Source organism: Centrocercus urophasianus, unplaced genomic scaffold (genome assembly GCF_019232065.1).
Source record: "Centrocercus urophasianus isolate 14NV4802_14NV808 unplaced genomic scaffold, USGS_Curo_1.0 seq_15, whole genome shotgun sequence".
NCBI lineage: Eukaryota > Metazoa > Chordata > Aves > Galliformes > Phasianidae > Centrocercus > Centrocercus urophasianus.
In genome coordinates this window covers 30,368,519-30,395,708 of record NW_024884697.1, presented here as the reverse complement: position 1 = coordinate 30,395,708, position 27,190 = coordinate 30,368,519, and the positions used below count along the sequence as shown (strand labels likewise).

Below are 27,190 nucleotides of genomic sequence, written 5' to 3'. Positions count from 1 at the left end.
TGCTATGAAAAATGAACAGTAAACAGTAATGAGAGCTTTTGCCTGACATCTCAATTCTCTGTTTGAATGATGCCACTTTTAGGTAAAGAAAGCTTCAAAAGCCTGCCCTTACCAAATGAAATAAAAACAGTATGAGTTCAGGTGTTTGTACTTAGAATCCTTGTTGAATTTGTGGCAGCATTAGTGTACACACGCACAAATATATACTAAAAAAATATAGAACAGCAACAACAATAACAGTAACAAATCATCTGATTTCATTTATTTATTGCTTTGGATGGATTTCTGTGCTGAAACATGCTAGTCAAGCCTTCTTGTAGTGTATAATTTACTGTGGCTGATCTCTTGTATAAAAGCAGAGGAAAATACATACCAGATCTTACTGTTATTAATCACTCTTCTAAAAGAGCTGGCAGTAGTCACAGACAGCAGTTGGAGCCATGATCTCGTTACAAGATCAACTCCTCAGTGAGGACAAGTTCAAGGCAAACAGAGGTGAGGAGTTTGTGCTGATTCCATAGGTATGATTCAGCTGATGTGACTGCCTTGGCATCAAATGGAACAGCTTTGGCACCAGGATGAGAGTATGGACCAAAACATTGCAGATGTTTTAGGAACTGAAGTAATTAAATAACTCAAGACTGTAGTCTATGCAAATATACCAAGTTGCACAAAGCTGGAATTTGATGGATAATGCAATGGACTAATGGAAAATTAAACATAGTACTTCCAAGAATATGTAGCATCTGTCTTCTGTTACCCTCTAGCAAATGTGGATCTAATCCCTGGACTGAGATGTCCAAAGGTGTCAAAATGGAAAATCAGAAGCATCAGATAGCTAAGTAGTAAACGTCAAGAAGTTTCGGGGAGAGAAAAATCTGAACTCCATCCCTCAGATTACAGACTTCCAGTTAGCAAAGTGCTTCCCATGCCACTTATACCTAGGAGATGGACATGAATTTGAATATTTTCACGCACTAGCAGTTCACTTCATTTCCTAGTAGATCACCAGAAGCAATCCTCATTAGTTGCTCATATGCTGACAACAGCAGTTCTGAATACTTTTCTTTCCTCCCTACACGACATATGGAGTCTCTCACTCTAAAAGCAAACTCTCAGAGCCCTCTCTGAGAAATTGTAACAAGATTTGACTACTGACTCTGGCTCTGATCTGTTTTATGAGAATATAAAGTCTTACTTAAATTTCATTTTCACAGATTCTTTTTTTTTTTTTTTTTTTCTTTTAAGTTAATAGAAAACTTAGCAATTAATTTAGTACGTGTTTAACAGAGAAAGAGTAACTTAATGTTGACTTAAAAGAAGTCTATAAAACTAAATTGCTTTTTATTCACAGACCTTTCAGCCCAGGGAGGGGCAAGCTCCCTTACCTACCAATTTGCTGGATTATATTTTTTATTATTATCATTTATTTTATGTTCATCAAATGTCTTATCATAATTCTGTTTCCAAATTTTAGTCAGATTTTAGTCAAAAAAGATGCTTGTTTTCAGATATTTAAATCTGCGAGATCAGTTCAGATCTTGCTAAATCTAAAAAGGTCTGCTCTCTTTTTTCTTTTTTTTCTTTCTTCCCTAGAATATAAACCTACATTTTGTTATGGAATGAAACATGAATTAAATTAATTTAATATCTGCCTAGTTTTAGAGGTTTCTGATGATGGAAGTAAAAAAATTCTATAGGAATATTATAAAAGATTATGATATCCTGATTATTCTCATGGGCTTAAAATTGTGAGAGTGTCCACAAAATATTGTAATAAGTAAATAAAATAAGCTGCTCCTTTCTGAAGTCCTTTCTGAAGTCATACTAAAAAAAAAAAAAAATACTTTTGGTATACTGTGTATTGCATGAACAAGAGTCAGCATCTTTTACCTTTGGAATGCATTATGAAATGTATGAGATGTTCGCTGGATGCAAAGTCTCCAGAGAGGTGCATTAGGAGTTGAATCTTTGATTAATGATGAATTTTAGCCTTCGTCTGCCTAATTTTATGGATACACGCCAGTACTACAACTTTCTATTGAAATGAACAGGAAAACTTTGACCTCATCTTTTTGATTCTTTTTTTCCCTCTATATTTTCATTTGAACACAGAAAAATGATCATAAATATGGACACTCATAATTGGCTAATATAAATGAATTCATGTGTGGGTTTTCTTATTACATGGTAAAGAAACACTTTAAATATAGAGAAAAAATATGTTATTCAGTTTTTGTTTTTTTTTTTAAACCCTATTATCTGCACCTGGAGGTAAATCTGGATTTTGTAAGTTTAACTTATTTCCAGTTTAGAAAGTTCATAAACATGTTTAGAAAGTTTAGAAATCAGTTTAAGTTTAGAAATTCATAAACATGACAGATAAAGGCTGTCTCTGTGGACCATAGTTGGTCTACGTGCATGAAAACACCATTATGAAAGGTACTCACCTCACTCCAGTGTATTTAATAATAAAAAATATTATTATTAATAAGAAATAATAAATCCTTTAGAAAGAAAAATCTGGTACAAATATATAATTTTCATTCTTATTTTTTCATACTTAGTCACTGTTCATACAATCACAAATATATATGACTTGATCAAAATCAAGCTGATTTTCATTCTTAGGTTAAACAATTTGTAAGTAAGGAAATCTTCTAACTAATTTTCCATCAAAATTTTGTTTAAAAAAGTTGAATTTCCATCACAAGTATACAGCTATTTTCAAAGTCCTTAGTATAGAGTAAGGCTTCTTTTCTCATTTTAAAAGCCATCAGAATTATCATCCCTCAGGTAGGAGCAGATTGAAAAAGTTTCTTGATAGAGAGTATATAGAATACATTGCCTTGTATTAAAAATCTTAAATGTTTTCCATTATATCAAGTGCAATTTCCTTCTCCAATTCCTAGGAGGCTTGGAAGAAGATAAATTTTAGAGTCTTGTCAAGCTACTATTTCTCAACCAAGTAACTGCTAATTTGACTTCTGAGCTACAGCTCACAGCAATTTTTATCTTTGGTGTAGTCTATATCTCTTAAAGTTCCAATTCAAAGTATGAAGTCACATTTAATCACATATAATCAAGAAATTATGAAGGAAAAGAAAAAAAGGTGAAGCACTTTGCTACTATGACTTATAATGTCAGTGAGTTTACTACTCATGGAAATCATAATTTTTTACTACTCATGAAATAAAACTGGATTTCAATATATCTGTCAATACACGCTTCCACAGTAGAAGCAGTGCTGAAGACATTCACAAGCCTTTGTCTTCAGCAGCATATGTGAATCAACACTGGGATGTACAGTAAGAGGTTAACAGTCACAAATGTCTTCTCAGGGTATTTTGATGTAGTTGCGAGGAATGATTACTTTTCACTTACTAATCAAAACAAGCATATGAACAAAGGCTACTGAGATCAAATAAAATATATTGACTGACGGTATCATTAGCCACCAACATTACACATATTTGGATTTGAAGAATCTATTTCTGCTTTGAAAATTGGAGAGTTTTATAGTGAAATATTTAAATCAACTGAGTTAGAGCACTCTTACATCCTTCAACGACTGACAAATTTACTCTGGAAGAAGTTTGACATTCATAGTTCTGTGTGACAAAAGGAAAGTACTTTTTACCTTTGTGGGATTTCACTCATTGTATATTTGTGACAGTACTGCCTGGTCATTATGTAGATCTGATAAAAAATGTGCAAGACATAAATTGAAAATAAAAACAATTTCTGAAGTTGTTGGGGCTTTTTTTGTTTGTTTGTTTGTTTTTGTTTTTTTTTTCTTCTCAGTGGAGATTTTTTTGCTCCCTTTTATTTTAAGTTCTGAATGATTTTTATTTTTTTTTAATATCATGATTTTTTATGATATATATATAAAACATAAATATTCAAAAAAAATCAAAAATAAATATTTATTTTTGTTCAGTAGCAGACAATTATTCATAATTTTCCAAACTTCAGAACCAGATACTTTGCTCTTTACTAAAAAGACTATTTAAAAGAGGTTTTTAGGGGATAAAAGGTTTTCCTTTCCTTAGCTATTTAGAGCTCTGACAAACAAAAGTGGATCAACAGATATGGAATTACGCTGGTAATTGTTTCTCAACACAAAAATAAGAAGCACCACTAACACTTTTTCTTATTTTTCTTGTCTGTTTAAAGTATGTGGTGACACAGTTTTCTTCCATGAGAGGGACTTGAGAACCACCTGCACCTAATGCTGATCATCATCATAAAGAAGTGGCCTTTGTCAGATTAGAAAAGTTGTCACCTCTCCCAAAAATGTAATTCTGAGTGTTGAGGTTGACAAGTGTGGCAGTCCCATGTCTGTAATGCCAACAGAGGATGTGATGAGTCTGAGTGATGATTGTGCAGTCATGTGACACTATCCCAAACTGAGCAAGACTAGTTGGAGAGAAAAGTAGGTGGCCTTCTGGTCACAGTAACTGTCCATTGGAGTAAATGAGGGTAAATTGGGGTCCAGGGTGCTGGAGTCAGTACAGAAAGCCTTGGAGAGGATTCAGTCCCATCTGCAGGATGGGCTATGTGTCAGCCCTCTTATCAGGATATGCATACCCTCTGACTCACAAGACAAGAAACAGTTTGTCAAATGTCACTGGCACAGTGTCTGTGACTCAAGAGTTTTGGAATACACCTTTGATTCGTCTATGTTAATGTTACTCAACAAAATAGAAATTTACTGAAACAGGGAGCTTTGCATTTTAGATTTGAACCTACATTACAAAATTTTAAGTGGCAGGTTCTTGCTGTATTTAATTTTATAAAGTGATTCCCGACTATTTGATGGTTTGTTAATTAAGGGAAAATCTTGATTTAGACTGAGTGACTCTGGGAAGGACTAGATTCAGATAAATCTAAATAGGAAGCTTTTCAAAGATTATGGGAAATTGGAAAATAAAAGATGATGGAAAAGTGAGAAATCACTGTGTTCTATGTCATCTCTGGTCTCAGAGGCATTCACAGCCTGACTGGATAAAGCCCTGAGCGAGCTGCTGTGGGATGTACAGTATAGAAAACAGCATGTCACCAGTACATAAGGAATCTTGCTGCAAGAAGTCACAATGGAAACATTCTCCATAATTATTTTGGAATATAAAAAATCAGAACTGGAGGGTTACTGACCACACAGTGCTGCAATGACCACACATTTACTGCAATGTATTGTGTACAGTTCACTGAGAGACTGGATGACCAGAGACATGCTGTAGGCTGAGAAAACGGAAGACAGCCTTAAATCTGAAAATACTCAGGTGGCTGCATAAAGGGTTGTTCTAGTATATTAACTTAGGCTTTGATGAGCTTTAAATATGAATTTTTTTGAGTGGGTACATTTTGTTGTACTTGGTGTCGTACTTGACTTTTCAAATTATTTTAGAAGATGTAAAGTCTGGATTTTGTACAGGAGGACATGAATCACTCTTTAATGGCTTAAATCTAAATTTTTATTCTCCTCTTTTCAATTCAAAGCTGCAGAGTCTTGAAGTCTGAGAAGTCCAAGGATGTATTTCATTTCTTTTGTTGAAGTATGGATTTCATGAAGAGAGCAGCAAGTGTGCTTTTTGACATTAAGCGACTTCGATTACGAGGATGTTTCGGGGCCAATTCTTTAATCTTCTGAAAAGATTCTCTTGATGACTCAGATTATAAGGATAGATCTCATTTACTGATCAGTTCAAGCAGACTCAATTTCTGGTACTATATAATCTTTCTAACAGAAGAATTTAAGGAGATGAAATATAAAATAGTTAATTATGAATATAGAGAAACTGCCTGAATTAAATGAGGATTGTTCCCTATGAGCAGGAAAGCTTTAAAAGTTGAAATATGAAACATTTTTTTAATAATCAATCTTTTAAAATTGAAGTGAATCAAATGGAAATTCACCTGAAAGTTACATGGAGAACTCCACAGGATGTGTATGCTCAGTACTGCAAATTCCTATGGACCTTTACACATATATGCTAAGAAAAATGAAAGTGTAAAAATATAAAAGCGGTATTAAGCAGTGGGATTTCAACACTGCCTGAAAAATTACCCAACTTTTTCTATATACCAACTTTCATTAAATGTAGAAGAGATTAAGTAAATATTTCCTAGAAAAGTCTGCATTTAGATGATTTTCTTTTCTTTTTCTGGGAAGCAAGGAGTATTTACAAGGTATAGAAACAAGGTAACATGTATTTTATATGTATATATCTGTAGACATGTAAGTGATCACCTTGAACATTACTTAAGTGAAAGGTTTCTAGGTTTTTTTTTTTTTTTTTTTTTTTTTTTTTTTGGTGGGTTTTCTTGCATAAGTCACTACAAATCTATTGTGAAAATCCCAAATGCTGCATTCTAGTTAAGGAATTCATATGTATATATTCATTTAGAGAACACATTGAGAGACAAAACAATACACTGGGAAATCCTCTGTGAAGGGAAATGTGCTAAGCAGAAAAAGGCCCAGTACCTATACCCTTTCATCCACCTTTCATGGCAGATGCTATTCACATTTTGTTGGGAAAGTTGAGCCTTTCCCCTTCTGGCACAGACTGGGAAGCATATCTGAACTTGTGAAGTTGAGGGAAAGATGTAATGGGAGAAGAACACCTTGTAAAAATCCTGCAGCTCTTGACCTTATCTTCAACAGATATTGACAAAACGAAGCTGTGTATCAATACATTAACTACAGCTCAAGAGAGCAGTCTGCTGTATGAACTTTCCCTTGCTCCAAATCCTCTACAGGTCTACAAGGCTGTATAGTGTTATCCTGTTAATACAATTTAGGGGAAAACAGCTGGACTTACAGATGCTTGTTTTTGCAGTAGAAAAGAGGAAATGGTAACTGCAAGCAAGACACTTTCATACAGACTAGATATTGTACTGAAACTGTGGTACTCAGTTTATATTTTCAACTTCACAAAGTGTTATATATATATTATATAATCTATTAACACTATTACAAATATGCATGTAATCTCTTACGCTAACAAACTTGACAGAAATAAGGAGCTGAACAGAGAGGAAGATTTGCTTTTAACTCAATATGTGGATTTGAATATTCAGAACTATGAAGTAATTTATATCCTGGAGATGTTAGAAAGTGAATAGCTGTTTCAGTAGTCTTTTTATCAGTGATGCTAGCAACCTCATGCCGATAACAGGGGAAGTGTTTCTTCAGCTGCTACAAAGGTGAGAAAGAAAGAGTATGTGCTTCATACTGTACATTAAAATAATAGTAATCACTGACATTACACCTTGAATACATAGGTCTTACTTTGCTTTGCGAAGATTTACAGACTTCATTTGTATTCCTAGAAATGTAGGGTAATACACCTGAAAATAATAAGAAAACTTCCCAGAACAGCCCATCAGACAGGTAAAAAATGAAATTCTAGTTATCTTGCATTTTTTATTTTTTATTTTTTATTTATTCTGTGATCCTATTTTGAACAGATAACTTTCCAAATACACAAGTTATTCCATAAAGACTGTATCAAAAAAAAATAATTGGAGGATTTATAGGAGTTGGAGAAAGACTCCTGACTGAGCAAATTCTGATTCTTCTTATATTGGATATTTTTCTCAAAGTCCTTCAATCCAATCGAGATCCCTCCATCATGGGATAGCTTATGATTTTCACAGCCATGTTTAGTTGATGAAAATATTATCTGAAAATATACTTTTCCACAGGGTGTCTGAATTTTTTTGGTAGAGATGGAAGTCTCGTAAGGAAAAGTTGCATGAAGTGAAAAAATCTATTCAGAAAGCTTTCAGATTGCATCCATGTGAAGTTCCTAGGGTCTTTCCCAAAATCTATTTTAAAGAGAATTCCCTAAATTTAAAAACTGTAAGTTTTTCCACTGGAATATAACCATGCACATTGAAGTTCTTGACTAACAGAGAAAAAACCACCCCAGCTGTTCAGCCTAAAAGTTTCCTGGTTGTACTTTGTTTAGTTTTGGGGCACACAGAGGAAGAATTTGGAATATGTTCAAAACAGATAATCCTTGAAATAACTTCTAGTGAGCTGAGCTTGTGAACTGAGCACCTTGAAGAGAGCACGGTATTGTGTAGTCATTTTTTGGCATTGTAGATTCTTAGCTGTAAGCTGGAGAAAGTGCAAAAAAACTAGAGACAAGCAATTTTCACCTCAGGCTCTCCTGGTAGCTTTCTGATCTGCACTTAGAGGAAGGTGACAGAAGGGTCATCAGGGAAGCTTCCCAGTGACTTTCTTCTGTAAACAGAAAACACACTGCTGAGACTGATGACACAGATACGGGAGTAAGTTATGAACTGATATACAAAATGGACCTTATAAACAGTTTCAAACTTGTTCACCTTGCTGTTGATTCCCTGCAGCAACTACCAAATTTCAAACAGTCCACAGGCTAAAAACTCATGTTATTTTCAAATTCCTGAAGGCTGTGAAGCACTTTATACTTTTCAGAACCTGCAACTATGTGCTTCTGTTAACAGCCCTCTGCCTGCTGCACTGAATCTTCAGGTTACTGTGGCTGTTGTTAAAGCAGAGTTTAGGAATTAGTTTTTGGTATCTTTTTTGCTTGATCTCAGAATTGAGAGCATTAAGAGACACTGTTAACATATGAGAAGTATTCTGGTAGAATGATCAACTGTTTTGGAAAATAATTGCTACTTTGGGGCACTATTTCCCTTATTTATTTCTGATACTTCTATATCTAGACTGTAATTCCACATTTTTGAACTTGAAGACAGGAAGCTAAATATTAATTGTGTGAGGTCGTCATTTTGAATCAACTCAGACTATTCCTTTAATACAACAAACCAAGTGTCCATTTAAATACAAAAAAGCAGATTGTGGATTTTATTAATATCCCAAAATAAAATGTTTTGTTTGCAATATACATCAGCCAAGTAGAAAGAAGGAGATCATCACTGCCAGCCTAATTTTTTTCAGTCTTTCAAAACTGATGAATACTGCATCATTTCAAACCAGTGCATTTCCTACAATATTATCCAAACACAATTCTGTAAGGTTTTTTGCTTAAAGGATAACAGAACATTATTTCATTGGTGCTCTTTACCTCTGCTTTTTTTTTTTTTTTTTTTTTTTTTTTTTTTTAATATTATTTTTGCTGTTGGAAGAGTTGGAGAGCAGATGCTAGAGTGCCTCCATGTAAAACGGAACAAAAGATTACCAGTCTCCATGGCAGAAAAAATTACATGGAAGAGAAGACAGCAAATCACTCACTAATCCCCAACAGCTTTAGAAGAGGAAATCATGCATTCATTCATGTCAGACAGAAGAAAGAAGTGAATCTGTCTGTCTATATAAATCAATAATGTGATCATTTATGGATCCTGTTGTTTAATAAATGGTGTCCAAGTCTACTTTTATTTCCATTCAGAAGGTCCAAAACAGAATTGAGAACATTTGTTTTCTAATTAAGGCAAAAAAGCAGTTCTTTTCTGAAGGAAAAGAAAAAAAATAAATTCAATCTCAACCATTTTTTCCTCAATTATCCAGTTCAACAATTGAACTGAATAATTACACTGCCTAACTATTACTCATCTATCATTCAGGCAAAACTGGAATTGCAGTTATTAATCAAAGTATATTATGATGGTTGGCAAAACGAATCACTGCTCCTCCAAAATAAACTTTTTGTCAGTGAAAGCCGATGCATGTGACACTTCAGAAAATGTTGCAATTTCTTTTATGCTCCTATGGCTTTAGATTTTTCAATTACCATTTCTGAAGATACTTATTTTGAGGAAAATATGACTACATAAAGTGTAAGGATTTCTTAACCAGGTTTGCAAGACAAGTCTTTCAATTCCTAGCTGGTTTCAATTTCTTTTAGCAGAAAGTTTTTAAAGTTTCAAGATGTTTGAATAACTCACACTTTTAAAATACTTCTTATGGTGTTGTACTCTGGATTTCAAATACAATTTAAATTATTTTATTAAATATAGACTTTTTGTAGGATCCCACAAATGTTGGTGAGAACAATAAAAGGTAGATTGCGTTAATGAACTGTTGTCTGAATTAAATTAAGAAATAAGAAAACTTGTATTAGAAAGTTGCTTGTTTCAGTTCACAGACATTCAAGACCTATATATAGTTAGAATCATAGAATCACAGAATCACCAAGGTTGGAAAAGACCTGAAAGATCACCCAGTCCAACCGTTCACCTATTCCCAATAGCTCCTACTAAACCATGTCCCTCAACACAACATCCAGTCTTTCCTTGAACACCCCCAGGGTCGGTGACTCCACCACCTCCCTGGGCAGTCCGTTCCAGTTGGTATAGATGGCATCAGAGATTTCTGAAATCACAGCAAATCTACAATAATTTTACATAGAAAATAAAACTCTCATGTGATTCTTTGCAGTTGTAAGATTTCTAGGAGGAATCTATATGCATACAATTAAATTAAGGAAAGAAAATAAGCATATCTAAAGAGAGAAACTTCATAGATTTGTGAGAAAACAAAACCTTGTAAGATGCTGCTGGATAGGATTGCAGATGAGTGAAAAGTGTGCTGTGACAGTCAAGAAAGCCAGCTTTACCCTGTGCATCAGACCCAGCTCTGCTAGCTGGTCAAGGGAAGAGATTATTCTGCTTCGTGCTGTGCTGGTGAAGCCTCACCTCAAGCACTGCCCGCAGCTTTGCATGCTGTAGTATAAAAATCAGATCTAAATCAGAGTCTCCAAAGGAGGGCTACAATGATGATGAAGGGTCTAGAGGGCAGGACACAGGAGCACAGCTTAGGTCCCTGGGTTTGCTCAGCTCAGATCATTGGAGCTGAGGAGGGACCTCATGGTAGCTGCAGCTCCTCACAGGGAACAGAGGGGCAGTGCTGAACTCTGCTCTCTGTGATAGAACAGCATGGAGCTGTGTCAGGTGAGGGGCAGATGGGAGGTTACAGAAAGGGTGTGCACCAGAGGATGCTCGGGCCCTGGAACAGGCTGCCCAGGGCAGTGGGCATGGCATTGAGCTACGGGAGGTCAAGAAGGTCTTAGGACAATGCTCTCAGATATATAGTTTGAATTTTTTGTTGGGCTTGTGTGGAGCCAGGGGTTGGGTATGATGACTCTTGCAGGTCCCTTCCAATGCAGGGTATCCTATCATTCAGTGATTCAATTATTCTGATACTTGAAAGTATTCAAGTGAAAACTGAAGATTTCAGTCCATTACTTATATACTTAATTGAATAATATTTTAGCATGGCGTTTACATTCAGGGAGGCAACATATGTTTTCCATGCAAGAGATAACAATGTCTTTGATCAAAGTTAAATATCATATTTGCATCAAAAACAAACTGGAAAGAGCAGTATTGGACCCAGTGCATTGTACAAAGAACAGTTTTACCACTAAGCATTTTTCAATTTAATTTTAATCTTTGTTTGGTCTATGCCTCAAAATAGATTATTTATGTATATTACATATATTCAAATATGCAAATATTACTATGGGCTTGAATCTAAACAGAATCTAAATATAGCTGAATCAATGTTTCCATGTCAAGAAATTAGTGATAAAATTACATGAAAATAAATGTTGCAGTTATTAGAAATCTGAAAATAAAAGTCTTTATTTTCATAAAAGTTATGTTTTGTATTCAACAGTTCAATTAAGAAATGGTACACCCTTGTTTTCTAGTAGCTTGTTGTGCTTGTTTATAAAGGCGCATAGATAGCATGAAAATGATGTTAATCAATTGTTTCTGATTTCAAATACCCAATCAAATTACATACATATAAAAGATTTAACCGAGGCTAGCAACAGTAGCCTTAAGTCAAGTGACAAGTAAGTAGGATCTGGACACACTTGGAAAGAAGTGAATGAATAGAGTTCTCTATATCCACTATTTTAATTTGTATGGATATATTCCTCTTCTGTACAAAAATGAGTACTAGTAATGAATGGTTTTGTGTATACATGGAATACAGAAAAACTTCCCAATCAGGATAATTGAGAAAAGTCCTGGCTGTCCAGAAGTTTTTTGAGCAATTTATGAAAGTTAGTTGTAATGATGGTGTGGTTAGGGATAGGAAGGAGCTGATAACACATTTACTGCCATTACTACTTTTTTTGCACTAGAAACCTTTCAGTTCTGTATCTGTATGCAGATGTAAGAGATTCTGAGGTCTTAGCTAAATCTGAATAGTTAATCTATGCATATATCTGCATATCTCAACATTTTAAAATTAAAAATAATGTTCTACTAAAGAATGAAAAACTTAAAAAGCATTTACATACTTTCAGAAATTTTACATGGAAATTTTATTTCTTTCTTTTTCTTTTTTCTTTTTTTTTGATTATTTATCGTACATATTTTTCTTTGTAATTTTCCATAAATATACATGGACAAACTGGACATATTAGACACTAGTACAGGCCTGGAAGAGAAGTTAATGAGCAGAAATGCATTTTAAATACAATGTAATGCAGTGCATAAGCATTTTACAGGATTAATATACATTATGAACAATGAATTTTATCAGGTCAAAAAAGCATTTGGCATCTAGAAAGAAAATGTTGTCATCCACCCAGATCTCTTTGGAACATAAATAGCACCTCTAGCTAATAATTGATTGTCAAAACAAAACCAAACAAAAAGTTTAGCCAATATATTCAAGTAAAAACCATACAGTATTGCAAAATACAAAAAGGAAGAAAAAAAAAGTGTTAGCCAGCAACAGTGACAACTATATGTTGAATTATTGCATAGGAATACCAAGTTCTATTAGCAGACTGAAGACATGGTGAACTTTCCAAGTAAGCCAGAATTGGAAAATACATCTATCTCACAGATCAGGAAGGGTATTTATATAAGTGCTTCATGTACCACTCTGAAAAATTTCTCAAAAAAAAAAAAAAAAAAAAAAAAAAAAAAAAATTAAGGTAGACCTTCCTAAGAGTCAGAGACAAGTGTAGGCATTTCACAGACTTGCCAACCTGCAGACAGAATAAAAATAATATGTGGAAAATGTACAAAACATTGCCAATGTTTTTATAATTTAATGTTCTGGAGAATTCCCCACAATAATTTAATTGGAATAATGTTTGCAGAGCTTCAGTTTTCTCATTTTCCATAGTTTTTACAACAAAATCTTGTCTATCAATACCTTATATGATCTTTTAATACATATTACAGTGTTGAAAAATCAGTCTACATTTCACAGTCTACTCAGAGATCACACAGATAATATTTTTACAGCAAGAACAACCAGCCAACCACTCCACCCTCAGTGGAGAAGTTCTAGTCTAATAATGAAAAATCTCCCTTCTCAGTGAATTTAGCTCAACTTTTAATTGAGTTGTGCTTGAAATATCAGTGTTATGAAATAATGAAGTTTTCTGAAGGAATTTCTGATATAAATAAAACCACCAGAAACTGAAAAATAATACTTTAACACTGTAAAAAATCTCTACACTGTTCTTTTATTTGAATAAAAACTGAAGTTTTTTATCTGCTTACAAGTGTGTGTCATTTAATAGGCACAATATGCAACTTACTCTAAAACATTATATATATTTTATATATACAAAAGTATATATAATATATATAAATTAGAGTTCCATATATAAGGGAATACATATACATGCACATACATAAATACAGATATATATTCCCTTATATATATATTTATATGTACACTTCCAAAAGACACAAATCACTGTCTAAAAAAAAAAAATAAAAATGAAGATTATAAACTGCTGACAGAAGGCTTGAAAGCAAACAGATATTCTCTTTAGGAGTTAAACAGGTTTGTTCGGATATTTATTTAAATATATCCTCTCTATTTATAATTTACATTCAGAAGGTTTTTTTCTTTGTTTTTGCTTTTTGTTTTTGCTTATTTACATAGACAAAAATAATACATATTGTGCGTTAATTTAGGGACTGATTCACTATGCATATTATGCAGGCATAGCTAAATTTGCCAGTTGCAATAAATCCTGCATTTGTTGTGTTTTATCTGACATTCCTGAGATTTGATATGGAGAAAGTAAGGCTGAAGCCTCCACTGAAGCCATGTCACTTCCAAAGTCTGATAAAGCTTGTCTGATTGTTTACGTTGACTTCAGTGGACTCTGTGGACTGTTCTAGAAGGCAAGAATGGTTTGTAGACTAAACAGAAGAGTATATTTGATGAAACAATTTTCTCTTTTTTTTTTTTTCCAAGACCAACAACCATTATTTCTTGTCCCCAGTGGAGTATTTTGTGACCAGCTTCCCAGCTGTCTCCACAAAAGAGAAAGAAAGCTAAAATTCTGTATTCAATTCTTTTCCCTCCCCTTCCTTCCTTCCTTCCTTCCTTCCTTCCTTCCTTCCTTCCTTCCTTCCTTCCTTCCTTCCTTCCTTCCTTTTTCTCTCTCCTTTTCTTTTCTTTTCTTTTCTTTTCTTTTCTTTTCTTTTCTTTTCTTTTCTTTTCTTTTCTTTTCTTTTCTTTTCTTTTCTTTTCTTTTCTTTTCTTATGAAGAATGCAAAATATTCTGCAACTTTTTTTGTAACACTTCGTAGGTACTAATGTCCTAACATTTCCATTTAGTTTCTTCCTTTAATTCATAAATAGAAAGAAATACAAAAAGGCAGCATCTCACAGAAAGGGCAGTAGACTTTGGGTGTTCAAATGACACATCAATTTTTTTACACCAGTTCAGTGATGCAAAAAATATACCAGTATGGCTTTAGTCTTCAGATTTACTAAAAATATTGAAAAGGAATACAGTCCAGTCATCAGTATGCAGTGCTCTGAAATATTACTATGAACTACTTCAAATATTTTGGAGACTGTCTAATAATCTGTGCAAGTTTAAACACTATGCTTTTTGTTAGCTGTATTCTTCCAGGGTCATGCAAGTCTCCTAACTGTAACTGAGAGGTAGATGACAGAGAAAAAAAAATTGAATTGCAAAATAATAACATGAAATGATGTTGAAATTATATAGCAATACTTATGCAAATTGTGATTTAAAAGATGCCTATACATGCAAATGCTTTAAATATATATGCACAAACATCAGAAAAGTGCCAACTTCCCCCCTCCCCCCAAAGTAAACCAGAGAGCCTTGTTAAAATTGATGTCATCTCTGATAATAAATATTTTCTAAAAATCCCTTTATATTCCTCAGTAGGAGTAAAAAAATAATTATCTATAGAGAAACTAACAAAAATTGCCTTGATTGACTTTTATTAAAGGCAAAATTGTCAGTATCCATTGCAGCAAGTTAATCTAGCCAACCGTATCCTGGGTTACATTAAGAGAAGCATGACCAGCAGATAGAGTAAGGTGGTTCTACCCCTCTGGTCTGCTCTCATGAGACCCCACCTGGAGTACTGTGTCCAGTTCTGGGGCTCTCAACACAAGAATGACATGGAGCTGTTGGAGCAGGTCCAGAGGAGGGCCACGAAAATGATCAGAGGGCTAGAATACCTCCACTATGAGGACAGGCTGAGAGAGCTGAGGCTCTTCAGCCTGCAGAAGAGAAGGTTCTGGGGAGATGCTATAGTGGCCTTCCAACACTTGAAGGGAGCCCGCAGGAAAGCCGGGAAGGGACTTCTTTATTAGTTCATGTAGCAACAGGATGAGGGGAAATGGATTTAAACTGGAAGAGAGTAGATTTAGACTATATATTATCAGGAAGAAATTTTTTATTGCGAGGGTGGTGAGACACTGGAATAAGTTGCTCAGAGAGGTTGTGGATGCTCCCTCCCTGGAGACGTTCGGGGCCAGGCTGGATGAGGTTTTAAGCAATCTGGTCTAGTGGGAGGTGTCCCTGCCTATAGCAGGGGGATTGAAACTAGATGATCTTAAATGGTCCTTCCAACCCAAACCATTCTATGATTCTATGATTCTAAAAAAGTGGGCTTGTTTAGTAAATCCTGATGGCTAAATACTACCTGGCTGTGTGTTATATCCGTAGTTTATTATATAAGTGGATAACACCTTACCTCCCCACAACCATCTAAACTAGCAAGTGAAAAAAAAATTATTTCGGCATTTGAGGGAAGACAATGACAGCAAGTATTTAATAAGAGATTCCATGCCGTATCTAAGTTTTTTGTGCAACATCAGAATGGAAAACTGTGAGTCAGAAGAACCTTCAAGTTGAATAAGAAGGGAAATAAAGTTACAAAAATAGTTAATAGGGATGCATCTCTAATGGGAAATAAAATCAATATGATTTCTGTATGGATAAAACTAGGCAAGATGAATCCTACTCCTTGAGGGAGTATATGATGCATTGCTACTTCATAGAATCTTTATGGATGGTTGTACCAAAAAAAAAAACCAAAAATAATAATTAAAACTCACTGTTTACCCGCAGAGCTTGTGACTCTTCATAGACTTCTCTGGCTTAAGTTTTGAACAGTTATGTACACACTGACAAACTTTTTTTTTTTTTTTTTTTTTTTTTAAGTACAGTGGATGTTGCTATACAAAAATGCCATAAAAATTAACGTGAACGTTGAGTCACAAAGCCAGGGAAATTGTTGCCATTAACTTCAACAGCAAGGATAGCTGAACTTACTCTCATAAGGAAAATATCATTAGAAAACTGAAGAAAATAATAATAATCTATTTGAAGACAACTTTTTCCAACCCTGTCAAAACAGTTCACAAATCACCTTCTTGAAACATAAGTACTGCACTTTGACTACAGGATTTCGAACCTGAGGGAGATACAAAACTGGCAACAGCTGCAAGCACAGTTCAGTGGTGAGAAGTGGCAAGGGTGAACATTTGTTCTTGAAGAAGTACTAAGAATTATTAGTGAGAAGGCTTTCTCTGGAGTTGAAAAGGGAAAAACAGAAGAATCGTCCTGCTACTAGAGAATTATAATGTCAAAAAACACTAAAGAGATAGAAGTATCTGGATAAGTACTCTGAATCTATCTGAAATCTAACCTTGATGTTAAATAGGAAACATATGATTGGTGGAGGCTGATTATTCTCTTTCCTACTAATTTTAAGATTTTGGCATTATTTGATTAATTGAATATAAACAACATGATAATCTGACTTAGAAATATTATAGCAGAGAGATAAAGAGGATGAAATATATATCAGATTAAGGCTAACTCAGGATTTGCTTACACTGACTGACAGACTACAGACTTCGTCGTGTGTAAGAGGTGCCCGTGTACATCTTAAAATTTGAGAGTACATTACATGACTGTGTACAGCAAAGGTATCTCTTAATCTTGACCCTGCAGTGGTCTATAGTGAAGGCTGACCAAAGTAACTAAAATAAAGCAGGGGGACATAAATAAATGATATATACATGGGTCTCATTCTAAAAGCAGAATGGTAAGGAATTTATTTGCAGTAATGATTTCAGCTCAGCGCAAGTAAGAATGATATTCCGGGTTTTATAGGCAAGTTATATTCATTTCACTACTTTAATGCTCATAGAATTGACTGAAGGCAGTTTATTATTAATATTAAAATAAGAACTACATATTAAAATTCCACCTTAGGACTCTTATTTGGAAGACTTTTTCATTTCTGGCTTTTTTTTTTTTTTTTTTTTTTTTGCATAGATATGGCTCCAATCTTCTTCATTACGCTTTGCATTCAAAATTCCATAACACTCAGTAATATCAAGTGCATTCTGATTTGCTGTTCTAGTAATAGTTGTTGCCAGTTTTAAGAAGAAAAAATGAGAAGAATGTAAAGAAATGCTTCTCTAGATTCAGTTCACATCTTATGTTGTTTCTGTTGTCTGATACATCATTTTACCTCATTATGTGATTAAAAGCTGTACATTGGTGAATGGTGGTAAAGCACCTCTTTGATTCCTACTACTGACATCATTGACTGGAGATGAAAGATCAGGAGTCCTGTAGAGAATATACAGAAATATCGATTTCCTCTGAGATAGTAACATCAGTGTTGCTATTGTAGGTGTGTCTATGGCTCAAAGAAACTTGTTTTTCCCTTATTTCCTATGCCATGTTTTATTGCATTCTGCAGTCCTTTACAGAACAGGTGAGCTGCCTGTATGATTCCCAAGAGCCTCTTACTTGAGTCCTAAAGGTCAATATCTATTTTTAATGGGCTTAAATCAAAAGTTGATACTTGCTGTCTTTTACCCTGCATTTTTAATCATGCTATTTTGTGGTTTTGTTCTTGTTCTTTTTTTTTTTTTTTTTTCGTTTTGGTTTATTGGGTTTATGTTTGTTTGTTTGCTTGTTTTGCAGAGATAATAAACACACAAATTTTTGCCTCTGTCATTTTTGTTCTACCTATGTACTCAACTCTTTTCAAATAATCTCTGCCTTTGACACTTGCTGTCAAGAGCAAAGTGGTGCTCCTGATGACTACTCTTTAGCTGATGTTTCAGTTCATCCTTTGTAGTCCAGCATTATTACTGATATTCCTAACTGTATGACAGCTTGCCAATTATGAAACTCTACATCTCGTGACATGTGGGACATTTTCAGACTGGACCCTGGAACTCCCCATGTATGTCCATGCATCCATAACCAGAGTAATGCTTTCATCTCATAGGGTGTTGTCTGGATTACATTTTGAAAGAAGGTATAATGTATTTATGTCTCTGAACTGCAACTTTATGGGGATTATATCACTTTCCTTTAGACAGTTCACTGCTCAAATCTGAGCATATAACCCTTATTTTCTTCTGAAACTCTGAAATACACATTATTTTATTGCTGAAGTACCTACAAGACTTGTAGAAGCTGTCTGAATTTCCTGCGCTTAATTAGGTAAAAAGAAGATGCAAATTTCTGTACCATCTTGCTAGTGGATTCATGATGTTTCTTCTCCAAAACAGTGCTAATGAAAAGTTCAGCGTTACTCTGGAAGTACGTAGCAAATAAGATGATAATCCTGCAAGACAGAGGCAAGCAGTATCTTTTTTTGTCTTTTTTAAATAGTGAAAATAAGCAAATTGAATGCTGCTCTTAAGAAACTGGCATTTCCACTTGCTAGTTTCTGTAATTGTATTTCTTTTGTTATTGGCACTTCAAATCGCATTTAACATATCTGTCTGTCCAGAGTATTTACAGCTATACGACATGTATTTGAGGACTAAAGAAAAATAACATACTTTTTCCTGAATTGAATGTACACGTACAAATGTTCTATGAATCAGACCCTTAATTTTCACAACTTCTGTGGCATATATATGAAATTCTGCAAAATGAAGTTCCTCAACTATGAATAGAACAGAAATATTTTCATCTAAAACCTTCAGAACCTTGCACTTTTCAATTTCAAGTGCAATGCTAAATCTTTTTTTTATTAATAATTTTTATTTTATTTTATTTTGTTTTTACCTAAAGGAACAATTGTGCGTATTTCAATTGATGTGTCTATGTGAAACAAGACCAAATATCCTGCACAAAAAATGATACACTAATACAAAGCTCCCAGATTTGTACTGACAATATACTTTGCAGCATTTTTGATTAAACCAATAACATGAAATAGAAGTAGCTTTTCACTAAATACACGGGAAGGGGAGATGAGAACTGGTATGAAGTTGCCTGCCCTCAAGGACCTGAAGTTAGACCTTACATCTTGTCATCAACCAGTTAACGACTTGCCAATTAACTCAAGCATCCACGCTGATGTCATTGCCATGAAGCAAGTGAACAAACTGATTTCCACTTTTGTTAGCAGTATGAATTCTAGTTTAGAATACTTTCATTTAGCTTATTTTGAATTAGTGAGGTCTGAATGTACTTGTGTCCAAATGCGTCTGTTGAAGTATAACATAGCCACCTACTACAGGAGGAAACAACCTCTGCTGTTTATTGCATTTTATAAATTGTGCCCACCAATTGTGTGTCTTCCAACCTGAACTTCTACATTCCTACTGAAATTTTTTACATAGATATAATGAATATTTTGATCTAGTGGGCATATAAATGAGAAAAAAAGTTTTCATTGTGCTTCATTCGGGTAATTTTGAAACAAATCTTTGAGCTCGTTTTTTTTTTTTTTTTTTTTTTATATTAGTAGTAAATACAGTTTGGGCACATTAATTCAACAGACATTAACAGTACTCTATTAAAGAACACAAAATATCTCCCCATATAACAGCAACAGACGCTTTTGCATTATATGTATTTTTGAAACAAAACTTTGTCATGTGAAGGCTTTACACCTAGTTTTCTTGACTCTTCACTGTCCAGAGTCATAGTTTGGATGGGCTTATTTATGGAACCACTACCTCTGTAACTTCAATTTTGTATCACTGAAATAAATAAACAGTAGATTGTAATTTAACTCGGAGTCTTGACATGGGGCAAAAATCTGTTCCCATCCAATATTGTAACTGATCATTATTAACACAAAACCTGGCTTGTGTCTTGAAGGCATATTTCAAATGGAAGTCATAAGTGTTGTCTTCTGGGCTACATAGCAGATTAAATATTGGTTTCTCTTTCTGAAGGATCTTCAAGAGTTTTGTCAGCTCTGCTAGCAGCATCTTCATTCTCGTTGTTTGTTAGTGGTTCTGCCTCCTTCAAGTCAGTGTTCTTCTGTGCTTTCTGTTTCTCATCTTCTAACTTTTTTTCTTTTGCCAATAGCCTGTAGTTAATAGCATTGCCAATGAACAACCAGATGCTGGCCACAATCACAATCACTCCACAGACAAAATACATGTATTGATATTCACCAGTAACATCCACTAACCAACCTGAAATAGAAAAACAAAAGGAGAGAAAAGTATGTTTAGAATAGAACACCTAATACAATCTAAATATTTCTTCAGGAGAAGCATCTATATATGACCTGTTTTCAAAGCTGGAGCAGAAAAGTGTTTCCAACACATTCAAATTGTCTAAAATATATAGTGGGCCTCTAATAAAACATGCGTTGATTAAACTAGCAATTGTCACTGGAATCACTGACAATGATAAAATATTGAAGAACAAAGTAAGAAAAGCTTAATGAATAATGACAGACAGTTTCCAGTTCTTTCATTTTCTTTCATTGTCGTATTATTTTATTCAGCTCCTGATTTTGCTTTTTATTGTTTTTGAGTGACTGCCTGACACTCATGGAGGCTGTACACAGACAATAGCATGAGAAGGAATGTGCCTTCTTAGACTGCTGTCACTGTGCACCAACTGCTTGTTTTTCATTTTTATTTTCCTGTGACTGGTGAAAGAAATAGAAAGGCTTATTTCTTCAGCCATCATCCTTAACTGTTGATTTTTGAACTCAGAAGCCTGTACCTAAGAATTATACTCAAAATTCTAAGATTAGTTCGGACATGACAACTACAACATTCTTCCATTTTACGAGCCATTCTTTCTGATTTTTTTCAACTCCCTAATCAACATTTGTACTTATCCAAGCATTCAGCTTTGAACACAGCTACACTATCACTGAAATTCAAAAGATAATCTGCACAGTAAGTACTTACTTAGATGCTTCTATTGGGTTGTACCCAATGCCCTAATTTACCTGAGACACATTTACAAGCCATCAAACTATTTTAGTCTTTTCTTTACTTCACAAGCCTAGCATTAGAAAAAACTCAAGTAGTGCTGCAAGTGTATAATTAACTTATTATTGTATATAGTACAATTTACCACTTTTTATTCATAAGCAGTCTCACAAAATTGATTAAAAATGAGATTCTGCACTAACATTACTTCAGCACAGTATTTAAAAGAACAAGAACTAGTCAAAACTGGAATTTAGATTTTTCATGTGTTCATCCCCTCTGTTGTCTCTGTTTAACAAGCACAGTCAATTACCATCGTTATAGCACAAATACTTGTGGTTATAGCACTATACACAGCCTTTCAAAACTTGTGCAAACCTGACAAATTAAAAAATAAATACTCATATATGCCATTGCACCACTGATATTAAATTTAAAATTTTTGGATATTGATATTGATTTCAGGGCCTGGCTGAAAAAGGTAGACTCTATCAGTCACAGATGGCTCCCCACACTAGGAGGCACAGAAAGAGTCTGTGTGAGTTGTACGTTTTGTTCTGCCATTACCAAAATGAACTCATATGATAAAAGATGAGGCAAATATGGAATATCTTGAGGTCTGTTAAAACATACTTGTACAATTATTATTGTAATGAAATGAGTTGAACAGTTCTGGCTTATTTAAAATTTCATAAAGGAATGCTTTTTTCATACAAATATTGATGGCAATCCTAAAAAAACTTGGACATGTACTTTTAGGCACATATAGTCTAGCTGACTTTTGTGACACTGCTTATTTGGGTATAGTGTATGTTCACAGAGCTAGGAGTCTTTGCATTTCTATATTGTTGGGCTTACAGTACAAGACACACACACACAATTAATATATATTTTTCAACAAGATTTGGGTATCTACTTTTTTTAGAGAAACTTCTGTAAGACTCTTTTCATCATTTTTGCTACCTGATTCCCAAAAGTTACAAATATAGCCTAAGCTATATCAACTAGTCTGCTTTTTATCTCCCCTTACGTTGAAAAGAGAAGTTAGTAACACTAACAACTTTCAGTCCAGGTAGGATGATTCATACAGTGAAATGTCTGAAACCTATCTAATGCCTACAGAAACAGGCTGAACAATTGGCTGAGTGTGGAGGTGTGGTGTGACATTCACACGAGGGCACAGTGCCATGCAACACCATGCTGGAGTGCTGCCTGAGCTGCTAAGCCTGACTTTGTCCATTCCAGCACCTCTCTGCCGGTTTGTTTTATCTAGATATGCAAATTGTCTCCATTTAGAGAAATTAAGATTGTCATTTTAAATGTAAGAAAGTGTTCCTTCAGCTGTGATGAAGTTGGAGAAACTACAAGTCACTCTGTAAAATCTTCAAAAACTGACCAGTGGATCAGATGAATTCAAGGGAGTAAGAATTGTTCTGGTGAAGAGCAAAGTGGAACTGAATATATTATATATTAAGGCAGCAAACTTAGCTCTAAGTACTACCAGGGAATCATACATTATCTGAATTTAAGGGCTAGTCAAGATACATTAATAATCTATCTACTGCAAATACATTCCACGAATGCCTTTACATTTTCATGCAGATATGAAACTGTGAATTGCAAAGACAATAGGTGCAATGCAGTGCTTCTACATTGCATTCCTAATCACAGAGAAAACATGACATAACATTAAGTACAATTATTTTATTAATTCATTAGTAAACTGCAAGATCATACCTGGAAAAAAAAAAAAAAAGGAATAAAAGAGATTCTTACCTCCTAGAGGAGGGCCTATGAGCACAGGGCAGCATTCCACGATGGTGACCAGTCCAACTGCACTGGAAAATCTGGCAGCACCAACGAGGTCCATCAGAGTCTCAAAAAGTACACTGCTAACCATTCCAAATGCAAACCCAAAAAATACAGCATATATCACCAAGCCAGTGTAATTTGTTGCCAGAGGACACAAGATATGACAGACTCCATTGTAGAAGACAGCAAAACTAAAAAAGTACTGGATCTTTGGACGGATAAATTTAGAGTTTGCTACAAGTCCCATTGAAGGCCTAGCAAACATATCTACAAAGGCTAAAATGGATAGCAAAAAAGCAGCAGAATATTCATCAATTCCCTTGTGTTTGGCATAAGGAGCCAAAAAAACTATTGGAGCAAAGAAACCAATAAACATAATAACATTTCCTGACAAATAGATCAGAAACCCTCTGTGTTTGAAGAGGGATAAGTCTAGGTATTTATTAATAGTTTGCCAAAATGACTTCTTGTTGTTTTTGTGCAGGCTAGAATCTCCTGTGCCTTTTTCAACATCTTTTTTCACAGGAGGGACTGGTTTTGGTCCAACAGGCCTCATAAGTGACCCAGCCACACAGCAGTTCAAAAGTAGTCCTCCCAGAATGAGAAAGCTTCCTTTCCAACCAAATGCATTAAAAAGGAATTGATTGAGAGGTGCCAATGTGCTCAGAAACACTGGACTTCCAGCCATGGCCAATCCATTAGCAATGGGACGCTTCTTATAGAAATACTTGCCGATCATTGTTAAGGCAGGCTGTAAATTGAATGCCAAACCCAGACCTAAAATACAAATACAAATAGTACAAAGCATTATTGCATAGCATGAACTGCAGAACATACACTATACTGTAGCCAAGTTTTTTTTAATATTACCAATATCTAATCTAGTGATTTTGAATGAAAATGAAAACCACCTAGAATGAGAGTGAAATACAGCTTCACGCCTTGCTGTCTCTCTTCAAGTCAGCAGTAAGTCATGGTGGTATTCTGTCATTTCCGCCTGTAGCATTTTAATATAAACCCAAATTCCTTGTTGTGTTTCAGCAATGATAGAGACAGTGGAATGACACAGGAATTATGGTATCAGCACCATGATTCTATTTTTTATTTAGTAAGCCATAATACAATTCTCTCTTGGCTCATTTTACAAAGGTTAGTAAATGGCAACTCAGTTACAATGAAAATAGGATGAACTTAAACAAATCTCCTCTCATTTTATTTCCAGTCCTATTTAAGATTGAAATTGTTTATAAAAGTGGAAATTAAAAGGTATAATTATTTTGGAGCACATTCAGCTCTACAACCTCGGGTATGGAAGTCCCCACTTGTTGCAGAAGAGGAGGAAAAGTATGGAGATAGTCCACACATTCACACGAGAATATGAGTTCCTCCTCTTGGCCTTCTGTCCATATTAAGACATCTCTGTAATAAAGGCTAAGTAGCTATTCATCTGTTTGGTGGCATTCATTTTATTAGAGATACTTTTGGTAAATAACTAATTTACTGGCTTTACAGCTACCTCATTTTCTTAGGAAATATTCAGGCTTTTAATGACACAGGAAAAATTTTGTTTAAATTTTGACTTGGATTTTACACAGAAAGCTTTACAATTGAAACCTATCATACTTTCTATGGGAGAAAACCTACAGAAAGCTGGGATTAGGTTCTGCATTTTCACTATAATTCTGTTACTCTCTGCCACCCTGCTTGATGTGTAACCTGATTGAAAGCTAAAACAATGAACGTGAAATGCTACACAAATTACTGTAATAAATGCTGTCAATTTTTATACCATAATTACAGTGCAGCATGGAAGAGTACATATATACAGCATTTATTGAATAAAATTCTCAGCTGTTCCTTAAATATTCTATGAAATAATTTAACATCATAGTGGCTAATTTAAAGAATTAAAACATTTACATGGCTGAAATGAACTGATATTGTTTCCTTCTTGTTTAGCATGTGCAATGCCTTGCATGCTGTTTTCTCTCAGTAACGGGTTGCTGGTACAGCAGTACTAGAAATAATATAGTATTACATTTTAGAGAGCACTCTTACCTCCAACAACACCAATACATATATATAGCTCCAGAACGCTATTGCAGAAAGAGGAAGCAATCATGCCAAATGAACACAGAATACCCCCTGCTATCATCACTGGTCGGCTACCATATTTATTCACCAGAATGCTGCTTATGGGACCTGTTGGAAGAAAGAAAAAGTATTAGCAGATAGAAGGTAACTCTATCATACATGTCTTCTTCAAGATATGTTGGAATGCCTTAGTATTCCATCCAGGAGAATGTTTAGCTGTTTCTATACTGATTTGTCAGACAAACACTCTGTTTGCAGACACATGAGCCTGAATGTGGATATACTATCTCCATGACAATATAAATATTGATTTATCATGGAGATGGATCACAAAATTAAAGACATCAGACAAGCAAGAAGGATTGTTACAGTTCACAAGTAATCAATACTGAGATCAGACAGTGGAAGTTTTGAAAGTGCAAGAGCTGGAGAATTTCATGTATGAGACAGATATCAAAACCCTGCTTAACAGAGCAGGAAAAATATCCAGGCAAGCAAACCAACAACTGATCTTGTTGATACTGTAGCACATCAGTATGTCTTGGACACTGACTTAAGCCTACACATAGACACTGTCACATCAGAATGTACATTTCTGGCCCCCAGTCACCATTTTCCCTTACCTGATTCAGAGAGGCAGTTAATGGGCAATAGGATGATTACAGGTTGTCTGGAAAAATCTAAAATGTGGTTTAGCATAAAGATTTTGAAACTTTAAAAATATTACTACAAGTCGATTTCTCAGTTTCAACTGCAGTTCAGTTTATGGTATAATTATGTCCACACTAAACAAACAGCTAGTATGCAATTTAGCATGACATGCATTATATGTTTCTTAAACGACCATGACTAGAATACATGGCATGCTACATATCAAGATTAAGAGGTTGTCAAAGCTCTTTAGGCAAAACTGCACACCGTCTGATTGCACTATATTTGGCCCAAACCATTATGAATTGCATTGCTTTTGCAATAACTAAACTTACTCAATTAAAAAAAAAAAAAACCACCAGTATTAAAAAGCAATAAATTTTAAATACAAAACAGGCACTTGGCATAAAGCGGAATGCCAAGCACTGCACCTGATTTCATTGCAAAACTCTTTTAAGTCTCTCGCTCTGAATATCAGAAGGAGTAAATGTCAGAATTTTCATGATGCAAAAAAAACCCTAAATTCCATTAAATTTAAGACTGTATATTTCATGTGTATACTGTTATTTTGGACTCCACTGTTTGAATTACTCTAAATGTATTAAATGAGTATTCTGAACATACTGTAAATGGTAAATACCTACAACAAAAATACTTTGCATATGCTGAATGACCACATTTTAGCTTACTTCCTTAAGGAAACAAATATTTACCATAGTATTGCTCTGTGCCTGCTCACCTTTTCTAACAGCTTGTGAATCCAAAGGTCAGCTTGAAGTTAATTTGATGACAAATATGTCAAGTTGACTGACTGAATATTTAGGGCTCTAATTTACCACAAGATTTCAGTGATGCTTGGATCTTACAATCTGTATTTAAGAAACAGCTTGGGGCCCAAACAGCCCAGGGAAATTTCTGGCAATAAAAGGAGCTCCTTGTCCAGGCAGCCCAGGCATTAGCAAATGTGCTCAATTCTGTATGAGTGATGGAATGGACCTAAAAAAAACTTTTTTTCCCAGGAAGCTGAGCAGTGGAAGATAGGTGGTGGAATATAGGAGAAACATTATTGCTATTTTACTGGTAAGGTAAAGGGTAATCAAAGTGAAGGTGCTAGGGCTCATCTTGCAGATGAACAAAACAGGACAGAGGACTCTGCTGGCTCTGCTGCTCACTGATTAATCACAA

At 34.6% G+C, this 27,190-nt stretch overlaps 1 protein-coding gene across 7 annotated transcripts in view; it reads right to left on the bottom strand.

The window, feature by feature from the left end:
* Positions 1–17,318: 17,318 nt before the first annotated feature.
* The window catches only part of SLC16A7 (solute carrier family 16 member 7), a 79,542-nt gene continuing 69,670 nt past the window's right edge, over positions 17,319–27,190 (bottom strand). For all 7 annotated transcript variants that reach the window (XM_042815493.1, XM_042815489.1, XM_042815491.1 and 4 more), the window contains 3 exons: positions 25,319–25,462; positions 23,225–24,037; positions 17,319–20,692 (listed from right to left, as the gene is read on the bottom strand). In XM_042815493.1, the coding sequence (XP_042671427.1) occupies positions 20,421–20,692; positions 23,225–24,037; positions 25,319–25,462 (1,229 nt within the window). In that variant the 3' untranslated portion in view covers positions 17,319–20,420. The remainder of the gene's footprint in view (positions 20,693–23,224; positions 24,038–25,318; positions 25,463–27,190) is intronic.